The following is a 21,137-nucleotide window of genomic DNA, read 5'->3' on the forward strand; positions in this document are numbered from 1 at the left end:
TAGGACCCCGGAATCACGATCTGAGCTGAAGGCATAGACTTAACCAATGGAGCCACCCAGGTGCCCCAATATTCTCTTGTATTAAGACTATTTAATAAAGGGACCATCATACTCACTAGGTTCTGAGATTTCTGAAGACAATACACATTTAAATCAGAGTTGTGATTTCATGAAAGTACAGTGAAGATACGATTAAAGAAACGACCCAAAAACATGTGAGCCTGATTGATGAAACCAAATGCCAATTTCTTCCTATACACCAGGATTTTTCAACTTCTTAATTATCATTTCTCCAAATGCCTTTTTAGATATTTTTCCCTAATTACCACCTATGAAATTTTAATGCTATAGATACATTGCATATCTATGCATCTAGTATATTTTATCTCTGTGTTATACATTCTTAAAAGTATTTTTTTGCCCTGAGAACCAGTCATTTTCACCCCCATGGGAGCAACATTGGTCCTTTAAGAATGCATGATTTATACCAATAAGTGTAACTTAAGAGGATCAGAGAGTATTTACATCAGCTCTTCAATCCATTCTCTGTTATGTAGCAGAGTCTATATAAGAGGCCACACGGGTGTGCTGTGCAGGCATGAAATCAGTGCAAAGGAAGTTAGGTGACCTTAGCAGTTACTCGTGGAGCTAAGATGGTCTGATACCCTGTTCCCTCACTGTAAGATGATAGTGACCCAAGAGTTGAGTAGTCAAGGGAGCCCCCATTATTTTGTCAAGCTTCTGTGCAAATTATTGCTTTAGTCATTTAATTTTTGTCACTTATATTTAATTATAAAGTATTTCTGGCAAATAAAAAGTAGGGATAATATAAGGAGACTCTTGTACCCATAACCTAGTTTGAGATAAAACATTATAGATACATTTGGTGTGCCCCCCACACCCTGTATACCTCAACCCAGTCTCATTTTTCTCTCACTCTCCCTAGAAATAACCACTATCCTGAATTTGTTGTTCATTATTCCCATGCATGGTTTTACATTTTTATCTATAAACCTGTTTTTTGAACTTTACATCATACATGTTATCAGAATGTAAATTCCTTTGCTACGTTTATTGTGGCATGGCATCTCACTGGGTGAACCTTTGGCGTTTGTTATCTTGTTCAGTCTTCTCTGCTTCCCTGGCCACTACATCCATGCCTCAATCAGTTTTTACTTTCACACAGGTTCTTAGCATATCTTCTGATCTTTTAAAGAGACTTTGATATATCCTGGCCCTTTGAGCAATGCATTTATAAATCATCTTTCAGCTTAGGACAACTTTTTCCCTTAAGATTTTATTTATTCATTTGACAGAGAGAAAGAGCACAAGCAGGGGGAGTGACGGGAGAGGAATAAGCAGACTCCTTGCTGAGCAGGGGGCCTGATATGGGGCTCGATTCCAGGACCCTGGGATCACAACCGGAGTCAAAGGCAGATGCCCAACTGACTGAGCCATCCAGGCGGCCCCTCAGTTTAGGACACTTCTGCAGATAATTTCACTATTTACTAATTATGACCAATTTATCCTGAGGATAACCCTTTCCTAACTATAGTTCCAAAGTCTTGGCACACTCAACTGTAGTTTCCTGGTTTACCATAAAATCACCCTCCTAGGTATACAATCCTGTGGGCCAGGAGTTTATAATGGCAACCATCTACATTTTGAAGACCCAAGTCTACATCATCCTTTCATCAGCCCTCAAAGATAAGTTACTTGAATGGAAGCTTCATGCCCTGTTATAGACTGAATGTTTGTGTCCCTGCTTCAAATTCATATGTTGAAGCCCTAACCCGCAATGTGACTGTAATTGGAGATAAGGCCTTTAAAGAAATAATTAAGGCTAAGTGAAGTTATAGGGTAGGGCTCTGATCTGATAGGATTAGTATCTTTATGAGACACAAGAGAGCTCACCGGCCTTTTATTCACCTCTTGGGACACAGCAGGAAAGTGACCATCCACAAGCCAGGAAGAGAGTCCTTACCAGAAACTGACCACGACGGAACCTTGATCCTGGATTTCCAGCCTCCAGAACCGTAAGAAGATAAATCTTTTGTTTTACGTCCCTAGTTTATGGACTTTTATTATAGCAGCCTGAGCAGACAAATACACATTCTAATCCCAAGAACCCATCACACAGTATACTGAAAAAGAGGAGAAGCCAAAGGGTCAAAGGCAATGGGAAGACTGGGCTCAAATCTGAGCTTGGCCACTCCAACTCTAGGGTATGACAACCTTTTAAAGCCTCCTTTTTCTTTTTCTATGAAATGAGAGACTTTAAGTAGAACCTCTTCAGGTCCCTTGAAACTTCCTAATTAAAAGGGTTAGATTACATATTGTGGGCTATGACTCAGGCAATTACACTGCCAGGATGCTATGCTTAAGAAGTAATTATGGATAGTCACAAAGATTTAGTTATAAGTATGTTCATACCAGAGTTGCCATCAATAGCATAAAACAAAAACATACACTAGACCCTGTAATCTAACTATCCAACAATAAAGTATGTTAAATTACAGTAGAGCCAGATGATAGAATAACTGAATACTTATTGTGCTTTTGTTTATAAACATCAAGGATAGGGGTGCCTGGGTGGCTCTTAATCTCAGCACAGGTCTTCATCTCAGGGTCTTGAGTTCAAGGCCTGTATTAGGCTCCATGCTCAGTGTGGAGCCTAGTTAACAAAGAAGTATCAAGGATATAGTATTGAGAAAACTTGTTTTTCAGAATTATAGATTGAGGGTGCCTGGGTGGCTCAGTCGGTTAAGTGTCTGCCTTCAGCTCGGGTCATGATCCCAGGGTCCTTAGATTGAGTAGCACATAATGCTCCCTGCTCAGCAGGGAGCCTGCTTCTCCCTCTGCTCCCCCTTGTGCTCCCTGCTCAGGGTCCCCACTGGTGCTCTCTTGCTATCCCAAATAAATAAATAAAATCTTTAAAGTAAAATAAAATCATAGATTGGCAAAATTTAGTTAGAAGTCTTCTCAATAAGAATAGAACATCCCACTGTTATAAGGATCTGGGCTATGCAGGTCACTTTTTATAAAGTTCTTTGAAGTAGGGATCCCTGGGTGGCGCAGCGGTTTAGCGCCTGCCTTTGGCCCAGGGCGCGATCCTGGAGACCCTGGATCGAATCCCACGTCGGGCTCCAGGTGCATGGAGCCTGCTTCTCCCTCTGCCTATGTCTCTGCCTCTCTCTCTCTCTGTGTGACTATCATAAATAAATAAAAATTTAAAAAAATCTTTTAAAAAAAAAAGTTCTTTGAACTGCTTTATTGAGGTACAGCAACATAAACTATAATATTTAAAGTATACAATTTTATAAGTTTTCACATACATATATATATAACCGTCAAACCATCACTGACTCCCTGAGGTTTCCTGGTACCCCCTTTGTCATCCTTCCCTCCCACTTCTCGCTCTCATCCCTTCCCCTGAGTAACCCTTGATTTGCTGTCACTACAGTTTGCATTTTCTGGTTTTATATAAATGGAATCATATTATATATACTTTTTTTTTTTTGCCTGGTATAATTATGTTGAGATTCATCTGTGTTGTTGCATGTATTTATAAGTCGTTCCTTTTTATTTCTGAGTGACATTCCATTGTATGAGTCACTTTGACACTTAGAAAAAGCAGTCTTTAATTCCAACCCACGTTTCAGGTAAAAGGTTTCAGAAAAATTCCACATTTATCTTCATTTTCCGAGGAATTAGGATTCTGAATAGATGGGCTTTATCAAGTGACATGAATGTTCATGACTACAGTAAGTGCAAAACAGTAAATAGTGTATGACCTTATTTCTGTTTTTAAAATATAAATATACGGGCAGCCCGGGTGGCTCAGTGGTTTAGTGCCACCTTCAGCCCAGGGCCTGATCCTGGAGACCCGGGATGGAGTCCCATGTTGGGCTCCCTGCGTGGAGCCTGCTTCTCTCTCTGCCTGTGTCTCTGCCTCTCTCTTTCTGTGTGTCTCTCATGAATAAATAAATAAAATCTAAAAAAAAATGATAATAAAATAAAATATAAATACTTGGAGGAATGACTACAAAATCATATATGAAAAATGATACTTGTATTACTAACTATATTTTTAAATATATTTTCACCTTTTTTTAAAAAGGTATTTTTAGGGACAGTCACAGCAAAAAAGGAAAGGTGACATTATTTTACATTAACCAATACTTGCTACGCTGTCAAAGGAACAGGCAAGCCCTGCTACTACCATTTGTATAATAGCTTAGTTCACAGATCCACAGGTGTAAACCTAGAATGGGCAGCTGAACTTCTTAGGACAGTCATCATCTTTCCTGTCTCTGGAGACAAACTGTTTATTTTCATACATACAAATGGAATTGGGAACCTTTTAGAGTTAAAGCAGATCCCAATGTCATCTGCTAAGTTTTTGGCCTTGTAATTTACACTGTCTTTAATTATAAGTCTCTATAAAGCTCAGCAAGAGTAGTGGTTCATTTTTATTATTCATCACTTACAAAACTCCCTTCCACCCATTAATCACAACATGCATTACAGCACTGTTGCAAAGTAGGTCAAAATACTCTTTAATACCTTTTTTGGCCTTGGGTGCTTATTATATCTTACCCCCTTTTTCTGTTGAGAGAGCCTGTACAATTGACGCTTGAAGAACGTGAGTTTGAAATGCCTGGGATGCCTGGGCCCACTTACACAAGGATTGCTATCAGTAAGTACAGTGCTGCAAGTGCATTTCCCTTAGGATTTCCTCAATCGCATTTTTTTCTGCAGCTTACTTCATTATAAGAATATAGTGCATAATGCATGTAACACACAGCATGCGTTAGGCGACGGCTCCTGTTCTTGGGAAGGCCTCGAGGCATCAGCAGGCTCTTCCACCCGCTGTCCAGGCGGCGGTGCCCCGACCCCCGAGTTGTTGGAGCGTCATCAGTGTCCAGGCCACTCTCGGCCCTTGCTTACCCGCTGTTGGTTGCTCAAGCCCGGCCAACCCCGGCCGACCCCGCCTCTGTACCCCGTCGCAGGGGGCACTGGGAGAGCGCTGGGGCTGTGCAGGGTGGGGGCCAACTGACCTCCGATATAGATAAATAAACTCACATGCTGCTAAAAAAAAAAAAGAAAAGAAAAAAAGAGGCACTTCACTTCTTCCTAAGCACCCAGAGATGGTCAACACCGGTCAGAACAACGGCGCTTTTGCAAACTCCTCGTGCAGAGCTGCACGAAAGCTTAACCCGACCCGCGGGGAGGCAGCGGCCCGACCCGTGAGCAGCCGCCGCCCCGGGTCCCCCCCGCTCCGCAGCCGCAGGACGGCGCCGCCCCGGGCTTCCCAGCCTCCGGGGCCCGGCAGAGGCCGGCCAGCGACGCGCCGGTGCTGGACCCCGGGACCCCCGCACCCCGGGACCCAGGGCAGCGGCCGAGCCCGCCCAGCGCCGCTCCCCAGGGAGAGAGGAGGGCGCAGCCCCGCCCCCGAGGCCGAGGCCCCGCCCCCGCCCCGAGGCCCCGCCCCCGCCGAGCGCCGAGCGCCACGTCTCCCCGCGCCCAGGCCCCAGCGGCCCGCAAGACTTCCGGCGCGAAGCCCCTTCCAGGCCCCGCCCCTCCCTGCGATCCCCGCGCCCCGGACTCCGCCCCCCGCCGAAGCCCCGCCCCCGCCCCCGCCCCCGCCCCCGCAGAGCGCCACGTCTCCCGCTTCCAGGCCCCAGCGGCTTCCCGCGCGAAGCCCCTCCCAGGCCCCGCCCCTCCCTGCGCTCCCCTCGCCCCGGGCTCCGCCCCCCGCCGAAGCCCCGCCCCCGCCCCCCGCAGAGCGTCACGTCTCCCGCTCCCAGGCCCCGCCCCGCTCCGCGATCCCCGCGCCCGGACTCCGCCCCCCGCAGGAGCCCCGCCCACGTGACCCGCCCGGGGCCCACGTGACCCGCGCGCCCCGCCCAGGGCGCCCACGTGACCCGCGGCCGTCCCCGCGCGCGGCGTGGATCGCGGCCCGAGCCGCCATTGTTCCGCGAGCGCCGGCTGCGGGGCCCGGCCCTGGCGCCGAGACGCCGCTTAGCGGCCGCCGCTGGAGACACGCCGTCCCGCCGCCCCGTGCCCCCGGCGGCCGAGCGAGGCGGACGCGGCGCGGCTGCGAGCCCCTGTCCCGGCGGCGGCTGCCGACCCCCGGCCCCGGCCCCGGCCCCGGCCCCGGCCCCGGCGCGAGGGGCGGCCGCGATGCGCTGGGCCTGAGGCCCCGGCCCGGCGTCCGCGCGCCCGCGAGCGGGGGAACATGGCCGCGCAGGGCTGGCAGGACGAGCTGGCGCGGCGCGCCGAGGAGGGCTCGGCCCGGCTGCGCGAGGTGCTGTCGCTCGGCCTGGGCTTCCTGCGCAGCGAGCTGGGCCTCGACCTGGGGCTGGAGCCGCGGCGGTACCCGGGCTGGGTGATCCTGGTGGGCACCGCCGCGCTCGGGCTGCTGCTGCCGCTGCTGCTGTGCTACGGCTGGGCCGCGGCGTGCGCCGGCGCCCGCAGGAAGCGGAGGAGCCCGCCCCGCCGGCGGGAGGAGGCGGCCCCGGCCCCGGCCCCCGCCCCGGGCCCCGACGACGCGGGCCTGCCGCGGAGCCTGCGGGGCGACGAGCCGAAGAAGCGGAGCCGCAAGAAAGCGCCCGACAAGCCCAAGGTGAGCCGCGGTGGGGCGGCGCGGGGCCGGCCGGCAGCGGGGTTACGGGCCGCGGTGGGGGGGGCTGCCCGGGCCGACTCGCGCCCCCGCCCCGCCCCCGCCCGGGGGCCCGCCCGCCCTCGCGGTCGCGGTCGCGGCCGGGCCCGGAGGGGGGGCGGGTGCGGCGGGGATGACGGAGCAGAACGGGGCCGCCCCAGGGTCGGGCACCGCCGGGCCGCGCCGTCCTGCCGCGCTCGCCGTCTTCGCGTGGTGTCCCCCGTAGCGGTGTGTTCCGGGCCTTACCGCCGCGCAGAGTTCGGAGGCCGTGCACAGCCACAAGCCGCCCCTGGCCTATTTTTATACGCACCGCAGTAAGCTCTCCGCCCCGCAGCCGGGTAAAGTAAGTGTGACCCCGGCCGTGCTGCGTGGGACGCGCTGGTGTGTGTCGGCGGTGAGAGGCTCGCGCGTAGGAGGTGGAGCCAGCCCTGGAGACCTCGGGGAGTAACGCTCAACGCCGCAGCGCACAGTGCACGGACCGGACGGCGAGGGTGCTGATGAGGCCTGGACCCGGGCGGACTGATTGCATTGAAGGGATCGAGGAAAGGCGCTGGGGAAAGTGCGATTTGAGTTCAAGCTAAAGCAGTGAGTGTGTTGTCGATGCCACGACCAAGACTGAAGTCGGTACTGAAGAAGGGACAGGTCGCGGTCAGTGCACCCTGAGGCCCACCTAAGTGGTGACGCTCTGCCTGCTGATTACGAGGACGGAAGAAGCTTACAAAAGCTAGAAGACCGTACAGCTTTATCAACATGAATTATTCTACCTTGATTAGGAGAGGAACTAGAACGATGTGGAACATGATATGATTAAATTCATTGAGGTTACCGGAAAGTAACGCTATGGTCGACATAGAGAACTTGGCTCCAAAGTAAGCAAAGAAGGTGATCTTGGAAAAACTACATGCATTAGTAAGGCCAGACGCTGCGTGGGTGAAGCAGGTTGTGAAAATTTCCAAGCCCTGTTTGGGAGGTCTAGAATTTCAGATAGACTTGAGCGGAGAGACAGGTGCTCCAGGAGCCCAGCCGGAGCGCCTCGTAACACTCAGACGACCCTCCGCAGAAGGAACAGACGCCTGTGAAAACTTGCACTGTGAAGAATACTCATCAGACTTAGGACTCGCTCCTTCTCTTTTTCACTTTAGTTAAGAAGTGGGGCAGTGAATGAATAAATAAATCTAACATCGAGCTTCGGGGAATGGAGAATGAGACCACTAAGCAAATGGTTGAGTGCTGAGTGAGAAAATACTCTGCCTCTCCTGTGCTGCAGAGGTGTTGGAGAAGTTTGCCGACATTAACAAAATTCTAGCTTTCAGACTTTTGACGGCAACTTAAAGTAAGAAACACATTTTACACTACAGTACCTGCCCTCCACCCCACATATCAGACCATTCTGTTTTTCTTTAATGATATTTGTGACCCGTCGGATTAGCTTCACGTTTCATCGCGAGGCGTGACCCACAGAACAGTCCTGCCTATGGGACTGAGAAGCGAAAGCACCCATTTGTGTCCTGCTTAGATGCTTTGTACTGCGAGTGCTAAGTATTTACTTGGAGAAAAGCACACTGCTTGAGAACTAAAGGCAGTAAAAAGGAATACAGTATTTGTATGTCTCATTGTGAAGGGGTTACAAAAGTAAAAGCTCATTTGCTCCCCAGGGAGCTTTTTATTCCAGTTGTGGAAAAAGATAACACTAAAAAACAGAAAGTTGACAGTGCAAACCCAGTGTGGGCCCAGGAGGCTGTGTATGACCTTATCACACAATCTGGCTTTGAAAGTGGGTGGGAGCAAGGTCGTGAAAGAGGCTCAAGTAGCAGAAAAGCAAGTAGAGGAAGACTTAATTCTGTCAGCCTGGCAGGAATGGAGAACCACAGTCAAGTAAGGCATTTAACCTTGCTCTGGTGGTTAGCTTTATAAATTGGGGTTCTTAATTGCGTTAAAATACTGCAGAATTCCTCAAAATGTTACCTCCAACTACTTGGGATAGAGTTACTTTGAATGCTTATTAAAATTTACAGATTCCTGAGCACCAGAATAGATCTTTAAAATTCAGAAGCTCTGGGACTGAGTCCAGGGAACCTGCATTTTGAATGAACTCCCTTGGTAAATCCTTGCTATTAGTTTAAAAATCACTCACTGGTGTCGGACCATAATATCCTTAGTATAGGAGAGCTTTCTAAGTTGAGTCATGTTTAATCTTAGACTCCATCTCCTCATTACCACATCATTCTGATACACATTTTAGGATCTACCTTACTCTGAGCCAGCTAAACTACTAGTTTTGTGAAAGGATATTGCATATTTACTTAAATATTTTATTTTCATCTTTTTATCCCATTATTTTTAGTTCTCTCTTAAGTCATTCCAAATTTTGCAACTCAAGTTTTTAAAGTTTGTTTCTAGTGGCTTATTTTTATCTGTAGAGTGGCTGGTATTTAGTTCTTTAAAATCTACCCATAAGCACTTTTTTTTATATCATTTTGGTTTTTATCCCCTAAGAGTATCCTGGCATAGGTCTTTTAGGGTATGAATTGCAGGTTGTTTCCCTATTGAAAGTGACGGAGGTGGCACTTTTTGCTGGGCTTATTTCTTGGCATTTTTGGAAATTACTGATAATTATTTCCAGTGACACCTAGTACAATGTGAATATTCAATGGGCACTCAGTAAGTATTTTTAACTTGACTTAATCTGAGCAGTGATTTAGGTATATGTAAAATCTCAGATAACTGGTCTTGAACAATTGCTCTGAATTTTAGCTGGAAGCCTTTAACTCAGGATCAACTTTGACGAAAATTCATCTTAGTGAAAAAGTTATTTTTATATTAGCATAAGACTTCTCATCAGAATTAGCCATGCAGTTGTCGATAGCTGTAAGCTTGCTGAATAGTGTTTTGTCTCGTTTGTTCTGTGTAACCTTGCATCGTAAGTGGCATTCAGTAAATAATTACTGAATGCGTAAAGTAGTCAGATGTCCTACCGTTCCCATTCTTCATGCCTGGTAAGTAGCCATATGAGCCACCGTTTTATTTTTACGGTGGACGATGGCTATCTTTGCCTCTTCTGGCTAAAATCCTGTGAAGTCCCGTCATTCTACAGCCAATAAATCATTCTGATAGTGGGTGGTGTCTTTTGTAGTTATTACTTCTATTCCAGTTTTATTGCTACTGCCCTACTTTTGGACTTTTTTGTCTTTTGCTTAGACTATACTAACAGCATCCTGACTGGTTTTCCTGCTTCTAGTCTCTTTGTTGCCATTCCTTTCTACCAACTCCTGCCAGTTAAATCTCTTAAAGCCCAGTTCTGATCATGAGTTTCATGTTCATATCTTGTCAGTAGTTTTTCCATCATATGTTGAGTAAAATCCAGTCTATGACATGGCCACAATGGAACCCCATCTTAGATTTATCTCCTAACCATTATGCCAAATGCATTCTCATTAGCTAGACTACAGTATCTCTTTATTCACACTATTTTGTTCCATTAGAAAGTCTGTCTTTCTGTATTTTTCTACACGTTCTACTTATCCTTCAAGGCCCAACTATCTCTACCATAAAGCCTTCCCTAGCTAGAGTTAGTCTCTGTGTTTTGTATGTTTATTTTATGTTCTGTTACGATCTCTAAAACAAGAAGATAGAGCATGGTCTAGGAATGTACCTGTAGGACAATTCCACATTTTTTTTTCCTAGCTCTGTGCATGCCCCTGAGTGATCAGGAAAGCACCTCGAGTATTGATTTTGAGATTAGAAATTAATCTTAGTAGGTGAACTTGCCAATGGGGAATCTCTGAATAATGGGCATCAACTTTGTATTTATCTATAATTGGACCATTCCTCTCATCTCCTCATATGTAGGTGTGTATACTTAACTTCTCCACTTGGAAATCTGACATTTGCCTCAAATTTTAATATCTGCAAAACAATTCACGATACGATTCCCTGCTTTCTCTCCTTGTCTTCCTCATTTCTGTAAATGGTAAAAGACTGCCACCCATTCAGTTATTCAAGCCAGAAATCTAAGAATCATTCTTGATTCTTCCCTTTTCCTCACCTCTTTATATCTTCCCTACCTCATGTCTAATCTATGAGCAAATACCATCCATTTTATTTCCAAGATGTGTATATTCAGTCTGACAACTCTCATTCTTTTGTCTGGCACCTTAGCTCACTTACATAGCAGTAGCTTCTGCAAGGCTGCCTCCAGTCCTAAAGCCAACACTGATCTAAAATCAACACTTCAGTAGCTTTCGCATTTAAAATCTAAACTTCTTTCCTAAGTGGCTCAGCACCTGGTTTTCTTTCTAAGCTGATTTTAAGTTAATTTCCTCTCATTATAACCTCCAGCAATGGTGATCTTTTTTTCAGTTCTGCAGACTCTTTCACAACCCAGTGCCTTTACATGAACTATTATTAACACTTCTGGAATACTCCCTCCCCCCCCCCCCCCCCCCCCCCCCGTTTTCATCAGCCTATAGATCGCACCTTAAAACTCTCACCATCCTAGGAAATCATTTTCTGATCACCCTATTTGAAATAGGCATCCTCTTTTATTTTGTCTCAACCTTTTATATGTGGGTTTTTTGGTTTTTGGTTTTTTTGTAATTATCACAGTTTGTAAACTGTGTACTTGCCTATTAATTTTTTTGAGGTCTTTTGCTTCCACTGGGGAAAAGCCTTGCTCACCTTGCTATGCAGTTGCAAAACAGTGCCTGGCATGTAAGAGCCTTTGATAACTTTCTGTTGGACTAAATTCTGAATGAAGTACTATAGTGATATCTCACAGTTCAATTGGATTTTTTTTTTTTTATAATTGGATAATTTATTTCATTAAATAAATTTGTCTTTTAAGATATTCCTAAAGAATTATATCTTTTTTTCTTAGGTAGTAGTTTTGCTATATTATTTCAGGTATTAGTAAAGGTGTAAATTATATCACTTGCCACCTACATACAGGATTTTCTTTTTACCTTTAAATCACTAGCCCTCTTAGTTGGTTTTTTTTTTTTTTTTTTTTTTTTTAATGAGTGGAAATATATTTTTCATGTAGCATGGCTTCTGAAAATAAGCCAAGTATCTCCTATGTTTCCCAGCTGAAAAACAGCCACTTACTCCAATGTCAGGACAAGCTGGCTGTTTTGAGTGTGTTGAACTTCCTAAAATAAGTCATAATACACTTTAAAGTGATCAACATTCTTTTTTATGGTGACTTGCAGGATTATTCAAGGGAAAATTTGACAATTGTTTTTTTAAATTTAAACACAAAGTTTATTGTAGTTTCATAACTTTATGATTAGGAGTTTGACAGTTCCTAATGTTTGGAGTTTGGACTTAGCCCTCTTAGTTTTAAGTAATAAAAGAATAATCATTCGGTTAAAAAATCGTAAGTCATAGTTAAAACAAATATTCCCGATTTTACAGAAAAGGAATCCTGAGATTCATAAAGATTAAATAACTTACTCAAAGTCACAGAGCAAAGGAGTTTCAAAGGCTAAATAAACAGCATCCTATTTTTTAGTCTACTGACTGGGCTGTTATTTCCACTGTGGTTTCCGTAGCATGTTCAAGGATGTTTCATTCATAGAACAAATCCAGTTTTCCCAGTGATTTGAAGCTCTCTGTATTTCTTTTAAAATTTACTTTTAGAATCAGAAATTTGTGCTGAAAATTGTGAAGACTTTTACCAAAGCTCCAGCATTTTGGCTTGTTTGGTTTTATGACAGGACTTTTTCATCTTGTCATTTTATCCAGCCAGTGGCCTAGTAGAGAAGACCTTTAATAGTTCTGCTTATCTTAGATACCAAGAGCAGCAAGCAGTAAGCCCTCTGAACATCTGGGTTTCTTTTACACTTGGGCATTCCTGATTAATGTACTACTTTTCAAGGTCATGAAAGCTTTGAAAATATTTTTAAATTAATATTATTATTCAGGCAAAATCAAGAGCTCTAAGTGAGGAATTGGGGTTATTTGACCACTTTTAAAGTTTGCTTGCTATTATACCAGAGAGCATCCAACAGGATCCAAGAAAGTATTTGGCTGTGTATCTGCTGTATCATGTGTAGCCCTTATCTCAGTACCCATCAGAGGTAAAATCTTGAAAATCAATACTGTATTGAATTTTTCAGAAATCCTCTTAGCATAATTTGGCCAGGTGACAGATGTGGAGTGTCAGGTCTATCTTGTGAAAGTAGCTCTGAACGTCAGTGATGCAGTCAACAAGTAGATAGTTTGGAATCCCTGAAGAGTTGAGTCTTTGGCTGGATGCTTAGAAGGCAAGAGGGATCTTTACCACTAAAGGAAATATCTTAGGGTATACAACCAGGATTTCGCAAATTTGAATTATAGGCCATATTTGTAAGATTGTTCTCAGTTATTCAGAGTTTAAAATTGGAGTTGAATTTAAAAATAATTTGGTAAACTACTGTCACTGAAACTGTAATTTATTGTATGTTTAGTTTACGTAATTGATATATTGACATTTGACAGAAAAAGACACAGTTTTATGCTTTCAAATAAATGACAAGGAATTGTTCTATCATGAATTTGTATCAGAACTCTTCAAACCTAAAGTAAACTGAGACAAGGTCTCAGTTCATTAGATTAAGTGTTAGTCATGTAAAGCATCTGGCAAGGTGCTTGGCACTTGGCAGATACTTGGAAATTGTTATAGACTGATCTATCAGCTATCAGTGATATTCCTTGAATTTCCGTAACATCTTGCGGAAAGATGTTTTAATCTTTTGTATGAAGGGAGTAATATGTATATACGTATGCCTTCTATGTGTTCAGTATAACTTTGAGCTAGGAAGGTTGAAACTCCAGTGAAGTAGTAACTTGTCCAAGGTGGCGCACATTTGGGAATTCAGCCCTGATTTCAGCTTGCCTTCAGATCCCATACTGTTTTCCTTTAAGGGGTGAGGTTGGAGGGGTAGGGAGAAGAGGTAAGAGTATACCTTTTGTCTTGTATTTTAATGTTGCCTCCTTCTTTTGCTAGGTTCTAGGCTTTTTGAAGGCAGAGATTGTGCCTCACTTGTCTTTGTTTCAAGATTTTAAGGGTTCTACATATTACTCTATTATGTTCACTTACTGTATGTCGAGTGAATGAACATAGTGAATATAATGTAATTTTCAACTATAAGCAGGTTTTTTTTAAAAAAAAGACATGAACATATTTCATTTATATTATAGATAATGAAATCAAAGGTTAAGTCAAGGAAAATGCTTATTATAATCACAGTATAGAAGTTTTTTTTTAAGATTTTATTTATTCATGAGAGGCACACAGAGAGGCAGAAACACCGATATAGGGGGAAGCAGGCTCCATGCAGGGGAGCCTGATGTGGGACTCTATCCCAGGACCCTGGGATTATGACCTGAGCCAAAGGCAGACACTCAACCACTGAGCCACCCAGGCACCCCTAGAAGTCAAGTCTTATTTATTTATATTAGAAGTTAAGTCTTAATGCCAGCTTTGTGCAATTCCAAAGCCCATGGTCTTTTCATACTCGTTTTTTCTTTTCTTTTCTTTTCTTTTTTTTTTTTTTTTTTTTTTGGTAGTTGGTAGACTGCCCCTCTAGTTTCTAAACTTAAGATGTTTCCAAGTAATTTGATGTTAGGGTTTTTATATATTTTATATATAGAAATAAAATTTACATAGGTAAATGAAAATAGTGTTCTAATTGGTTTCATTTTAGAAGTCAAATGTTAAACTTTATATATGCTTATCTTAGATGTAGATTTTTTTGCAGTTTATAATCAGTTTAACAAATATGTATAGGCTGTTCAGATGGAGTAGATGGTTTGTTATTAAGCACATCATCTTATTCTGAACCTCAAAACTCCTGCTGGAGGAGGGGGCATTTGGGTGGCTCACTGCCTTTGGCTGGGGTCGTGATCCTCGGGTCCTGGGATGGAGTCGCACACTGGGCTCTCCACAGGGACCCTGCTTCTCCCTCTGCCTTTGTCTCTGCCTCTCTCTGTGTCTCTTGTGAATAAATAAATAAAATCTTTAAAAAAAACTCCTGGAGGGTAAAGTCTTTTATTTATCCTTGTTACTGAGGTCCCTAGCCCAGTGCCTGGTATTGGAGTACTTAATAAATGTTTATGGAATTGTATAGAATTAATAATTTGAAGGTTTACTAACATGAAGAATTTTAATGTCTTTAAATCAAGCATTATTAAATAAGAGCTCCTACTCCACTGCTATGTGTCCCCCTCCTGCATTTTATTTTCTTGATTGTCAGCTAGGTATTTTCATTCTGATATATCACCACCCCTCCAAACACACACAGTGTTCTTTCATGAATGAGTTTTTAAAAGAACGTGGCGTAGGAGTTGGGAAATGTATAATAATAAGGCAGATAGAGCATTGCCTACAAGGAGTTTATCCATATAAGAAATGATTATATTACTTTTCTGTTACTAGTTGATTTTCATCAGAGTTGGAGGATGTTCTTGTCTAATTTAAAATACAGATTGTATGCTGTATATGAAATTAACTTTGGTTAGTCCTGGAAGGGACCCTCGGAGTTTTCTAGAAAATTTTATACTAGGGTACAATTAGAGGCCCGTGTAATGGTTAATCTGTAGAAACACACCATATATATTAAGGCTTTATGATGAGAGAAGATAATACCTTTGTGTAAAACCCAGATTGGCAGTCAGGTTGTATTTAAAGTGTTGGTTTGCAGTTAGTTTTCATGTGAGCAGATCTACATAATATGCTTCCATTTCTGGATTTGCTGATTTAAGTAAGCATGGTTAACGATTTTCCGGGACCAGGCCTTCTTGACCAGCTAGTGGCAGAGTAAGGACAGATTGGTGTTGCTGGGTAGAAGAGGCACAGCCACCATAATGTGTCCTTTTCTCCTGCTGCCAAGAGCTCTGTTGACTTTATTCTTGGGATAGGATGCTTATTGTTTCATGTTATCAGGCATTTTGGGGGAGTTGTTGCTGACTTACGGACTCCCAGTAGTAGTAAGAGCTATAGAAAGCCCAAGAGTTAGCGGAACAGTGGGAAATCTGCACGGACCAAAGGAACAGCTGCAGTTACAGCAATTGCTTGTTTTTGTTGCAAAGAAGGAAGTAAAATGGTCACAGGTTGGTGTGGGACCACCTCTGGCTTGGTGGTCATTTCAGAGTCTATGAAATGGAAACGGGGTCGCTGATTAGAGGACTCCAGATTTCCTATTTGTTCAAGAGGAAAGATTATTTCATCTTTCATCTGGGAGGCTATATCACAGTGTTTGCAGTTGGTCTCAAAGGAATTGCATTGAACTTTTTATTCACTTTTAACCACTTAATTTCTCACCTTTTAGCACTTAATAAATAAATTAAAATGACTCAGTGTAGTCATTTACATGAATAGAATGGAAGTGCTGTATAAGTGACTATGATGGAAAGTTTCCTGAAGGGTTTAAGTTAAATTTTAGAAAGGTAAACCTGTGAGCTGCCAGTTCGGGATGGGAAACTGGAATTAGAGCTGCAGGATTACTCAGATGGCATAAGGCTTGTATAGAAAGGTAAAGCCAACCATAGGAAATCGGGACAAGTTTGGCTAAAGAGGACAGTATGAACTAAAACTAGCATATGAGAATTGACAGGTAAGATGGTGATGTTAGAAAGTAGAATTAAGCAGTTTTATATTCCTGCTGTGGTTATGGCTCTAAGTCCAGATTCCGCTAAGGGTTTTCTTACCTTTTTCTGTGTAGTAACCCCTGCCACACAGGCATATACCTGTACAGAAAGGTCAGCTAGAGGAAGCAGCATGAAAGTGACAGAACAACACGGGAGAGAGAAAACCAGACGAAGAGTAAGGAGACCTGCGTTTGGCATCTGACTTCCACAAGTTTGTTAAGAGCCAGCAGATTGCATTGGGATTAAGTACGCAATCCATCAGCTAGAAGACTGCTTTTGTTTTAGTTTTTCTGCCATTAATCTGAGGAAGCCTACCAATTGGGATTTAGAATATTAGTAGTCTCTCTAATTGTATATACCTGATAATTTTGAACGAACAGAAGTTACATTATAGAAACTTGAACATTCATATTGTTCTCTTGAGTATGGCTCTACTATAAAGAGTAATCTGGTGGAAATCTATCCTGCAAGAACTGGAAGATAAGGCAACTGAAACTCGTATATTGATTTACTGACTCACTGTGTTGGAATATGAGGATAGGCAAGTGAGCAGAAGTAGGATCCAGGGACGCCTGGGTGGCTCAGTCAGTTAAGTGGCTGCCTTCGGCTCTGGTCATGATCCCAGGGTCCTGGGATCCAGCCTGTGTCTGGCTCCCTGCTCAGTTGGGGGTCTGTTTTTCTCTCTCCCTCTGCCCTCCCCCATGTGTGTGTGTGTATACGCATGTGTGCACACACATGCTCTCGTTCTCTCAAATAAATAAAAATCTTAAAAAAAAAAAAAAAGTAGTAGTAGTAGGATCCAGAAAGAAGAGGTGAGAATACAGATACCTGGACCTCATTCTTCAAACTCCTAATTCGCAATACATCTCTGGTGATAGGGCTCAGAAATGTTACTGGGGGGCGGGGGGGGGGGGGGAGGTTAACCCCCAAAACTTAGTGATTCTGATTAAAAGTCAGATTTAGAAGAATTCACAGACTTAATTTATTCATGAGCACCTCTAAGAGCTATAATTTTATTTTAGAAGTATTAAAGCTGAGGTGGACTTTTTAAGTTGTAGCAGCAGATTGGTAAATTTCTTAATCCCACAACAGTAGAGATTTAGGCAATAGAATTACAAGAGACACTAAAGATAGTATAACAAACTGTGGTAAGTACATGGACCAAATCTGGCCCCCTACCACTGTTTTATAAATAAAGCTTTATTGGAACACAGCCACACTCATTAATTTAGATCTGTGGCTGCCATTGTACTACAATAGCAGAGTTTTGTAGTGCAACAGAGATGATGTGGCCTACAGAGTGTAAATATTTCCTGTCCCTTTACTGACAAAGTATGCCAACTTTTGAGTAGATCAGACCTATCATTTTATCTATATGGAAATAAGATTCAAAGATAATGAGTGAAACATTCTGAGATTATACAACTAATTGGTGGTTAGAGCGCAAATACCGTTTGGTTCCCTTTTTTCCTGCTTTTGTTCCATTATTTTTTGTTGGAGGAACTGATATATGGGTAAGATCGGAAAATATATTTGTGGTACAGTATTTTATTTATAGGTTCATTATTAATTATATTATGAAACACAGTTACCATGAACAGTAGTCCAGGTGTTAGATAACATGGCTATACAAAAACCTTTTAAATTTGGGTCGGGCGGTGGAATTTGGTTGTAGTATATTCTGTTTCCTGAGTACAAATCTTTGTTTGATCTATCAAGCAGTTTGATAACAAGATTCTTGTATATTGCTCATGCAGCCAAATGGACGGACTGTTGAAGTGGCTGATGAGGAAGTTGTCCGAACTCCTCGAAATATTACAGCAAAGCAGCCCTTAGAGACAGATAAGAAAAATGAAAAGGTAAGTTTGGGAACATATGAAATTATATGCAAGGCTCTTAATAAGAGAGTAACATATAAAAATGATGCTTTTCTGTTTCACAAAAGTGTACCTATAGAGCCCATTTAAGGATAACTGAAAATCTGGATTTTTCATAGCATATAGGTGGTGAAGGTTTAAGTAAGTTGTTTTGTCTTTTAACTTTTAAAAGGAAGGATATCACTAAGTATTTTAAATATCATGTGACATTACTATTCATTTTGCCAAAAGTTTATTCATGACTTGAACATCTTTTGTATGAGTAAGGTTCCAGGTATGTGACATGCCTCTTATTTGAAAACAGAATTGTGTTATCTTTGTTAATAGTGCACTTCTGACATAAAAAGCTTACCACAATTGTTCTGTAATATTCAGTGTTGAAACAGATTGCTGTTCTCATGGAGACATAATTGTCTATTTACTGTAGACAGTTTGACTTTGTTTGACAAAAGGGAATATTCTATACTCAGGTCATTATTAAAATGTTTGGATGTGCACTCTTAAGTTTTCAAATAAGACAATCTATCATACCTCATAAATGATACATTCCTGGGATTTTATTCAGTTTTCAGTGTTAGAATTGACCCTTTTTTTTTTCTTTTTTCTTTTTTACTCAATTTAGTTTGTAAGTAGGCAAAATGTAAAAAACTGTTAACAGTGGGTTGTCCTGCTATAGGAGAAAGACTTTTCATTTAAGTCTTTTTGGTACATTGAATACTTGTGCCCTGCCCCCCCCTCCCCTTTTTAAAACCCTACGCATGCATAACTCCTTTTCAAGAAAGACAGACAAAACAAAAGATAACCAGAGATAGGTAAGTGTTTTCCAGTAACTGGAATACAGCAGTTGCAGTCCTACAGAATACTAGTAAGAAATGGTTGCTGCAGTTTCTTAATGCTTGCAATTTTATTATTTTTAAAGATTGTATTTATTTATTTATGAGAGACACAGAGAGAGAGAGAGAGAGAGAGAGAGAGGCAGAGGGAGAAGCAGGCTCCTTGTGGAGAGCCTGATATGGGACCCGATCCTGGGACTCCAGGATCATGCCCTGGGTCAAAGGCAGGCAGTAAACCGCTGAGCCACCCAGGCATCCCATGCTTACAATTTCAAAATGTCTTTGAAGAATTGGCAAGATAATTCTCCCTCTGTAGCCCAGTAAAATTGGTCTAGGGCCGAGACAGCTCCAGGTAGGATGGCTTAAAATGAAGGGTAATTATAGAAAAGAGTTAAATTTATGCCTTTATTTTGCCTTTAGCAGAAAAATAAAATAGTAAATGATTTGTATCAGCAAATAAGCATATGATTTCGGGATTGCGAATTTACAGAATGCATATCTTATATGTCTAATATGGATTTATACTTCTTCCATCTAAAGTTTCCTTGTGGGATCCCTGGGTGGCACAGCGGTTTGGCGCCTGCCTTTGGCCCAGGGCGCGATCCTGGAGACCCGGGATCGAATCCCGCATCAGGGCTCCCGGTGCATGGAGCCTGCTTCTCCCTCTGCCTGTGTCTCTGCCTCTCTCTCTCTCTCTCTCTGTGTGACTATCGTAAATAATAAATAAATAAATAAATAAATAAATAAATAAATAAATAAATAAATAAATAAAAATGAAAAAATATAAAGTTTCCTTGTTTCTGGGCTTTCTGTGTAGTAGTGAGCATTTTATGTTTATTCTTGCTTGCACTTGCTGAATTGTCTTGAAGAATTCATAGCTGGAATAACCGATGAACTACCATTCATCTCTGATTGATGAATCATATGTAGATTGGGTATATTAGGCTATAAAACCACAGTTGAGTTTATAATCATTCTGAAATTTTTGATAGGAATTAATGATAATAATTGACATTTGTTAAATATCTGTAACATGGCAGGCACGTTGCAAGGTGAGGTATGTGTATATGTATGAATATATTTATGTATGTCTAGTAGAGACAAGTTATTGGGTACTTACTGGGTGTACTTTTAAGACTTCACAGAATATCTATACGTCACAGAATATCTATACGTTACTCTATGTATGCTCTACCAGGGCACTGAGGAGGTGGTATTATACCTATCTTACAAATAAGAAATCTGGGGCAGCTGTGGTGACTCAGCGGTTTAGCGCCACCTTCAGCCCAGGGCGTGATCCTGGAGACCTGGGATGGAGTCCTACGTCGGGCTCCCTGCATGGAGCCTGCTTCTCCCTCTGCCTGTGTCTGTCTGTCTGTCTCTCTCTCTCTCTCTCTCTCTGTGTTTCTAATAAATAGAAATAAAAAGTCTTAAAAAAAAAAAAAAGAAATCTGAGGCAAAAGTTAATCAAACCTATTGAAAGTAGTCACTTGTAACCCAGACCCATCTGACTTCAAAGTCTGTGCTTTTTACTGCTCTGAATGATCTCTGATCCTTTTATAAACTCTACCAGACAGACAGTAAGAGCCCCATTGTACAGATAAGGGCTCTGAGACATAGAGGGATTTTGTGATTTCATTCGTTTCATAGTTTCTGAGGTAGGATTTGAATCCAGCTCATTCTGATGCCAAAGCCCATGTACTTGTTAACTTGATGGTACCTCCTCCTTTCAGTTGCTGTTGCTTTTTCAGGACGGAGCTTCTGCCTTTGGTTTGCTGCCTATTTGATTTGACTTTTGGCAAAATAGTAAATGCTGCAACTCACAGCTAGTGTTTCTTTTTGCCATCTGCATCTTGGATTTATGCTTTTTTAACTTGGTTCCATCCAAGAGACCTCATTTCAATTAATTTTTTATGCTCTTGCACTGTGTGTGTTTTTGTGTGTTTTAAATATGTGTTTTTAAAGACTTTTTAGTGCTTTTATTGTAAAGATGCTTACCATAGATCTTCTTAAGAACTTTCATATACATTATTGTACATTTGTTTTCCTCTCAGAGCTATATCTTGGGCACTTTGAGAAGTACACTTTGCCTATGGAATAATTACACTCTAAGCTGTAATGTTGAATCCTTGCTTT

General features: G+C 42.5%; 1 protein-coding gene across 5 annotated transcripts in view; it reads left to right on the forward strand.

Moving 5' to 3' along the window:
• The first annotated feature begins 6,241 nt into the window (after nt 1-6,241).
• MTDH (metadherin) overlaps nt 6,242-21,137 on the forward strand; it is a 56,716-nt gene continuing 41,820 nt past the window's right edge. For all 5 annotated transcript variants that reach the window (XM_038579834.1, XM_038579835.1, XM_038579837.1 and 2 more), the window contains exons 1-2: nt 6,242-6,628; nt 18,049-18,150. In XM_038579834.1, coding sequence (XP_038435762.1) covers nt 6,242-6,628; nt 18,049-18,150 — 489 coding nt within the window. The remainder of the gene's footprint in view (nt 6,629-18,048; nt 18,151-21,137) is intronic.

The sequence above is a fragment of the Canis lupus genome, chromosome 29, assembly GCF_011100685.1.
Source record: "Canis lupus familiaris isolate Mischka breed German Shepherd chromosome 29, alternate assembly UU_Cfam_GSD_1.0, whole genome shotgun sequence".
Classification (NCBI taxonomy): domain Eukaryota; kingdom Metazoa; phylum Chordata; class Mammalia; order Carnivora; family Canidae; genus Canis; species Canis lupus.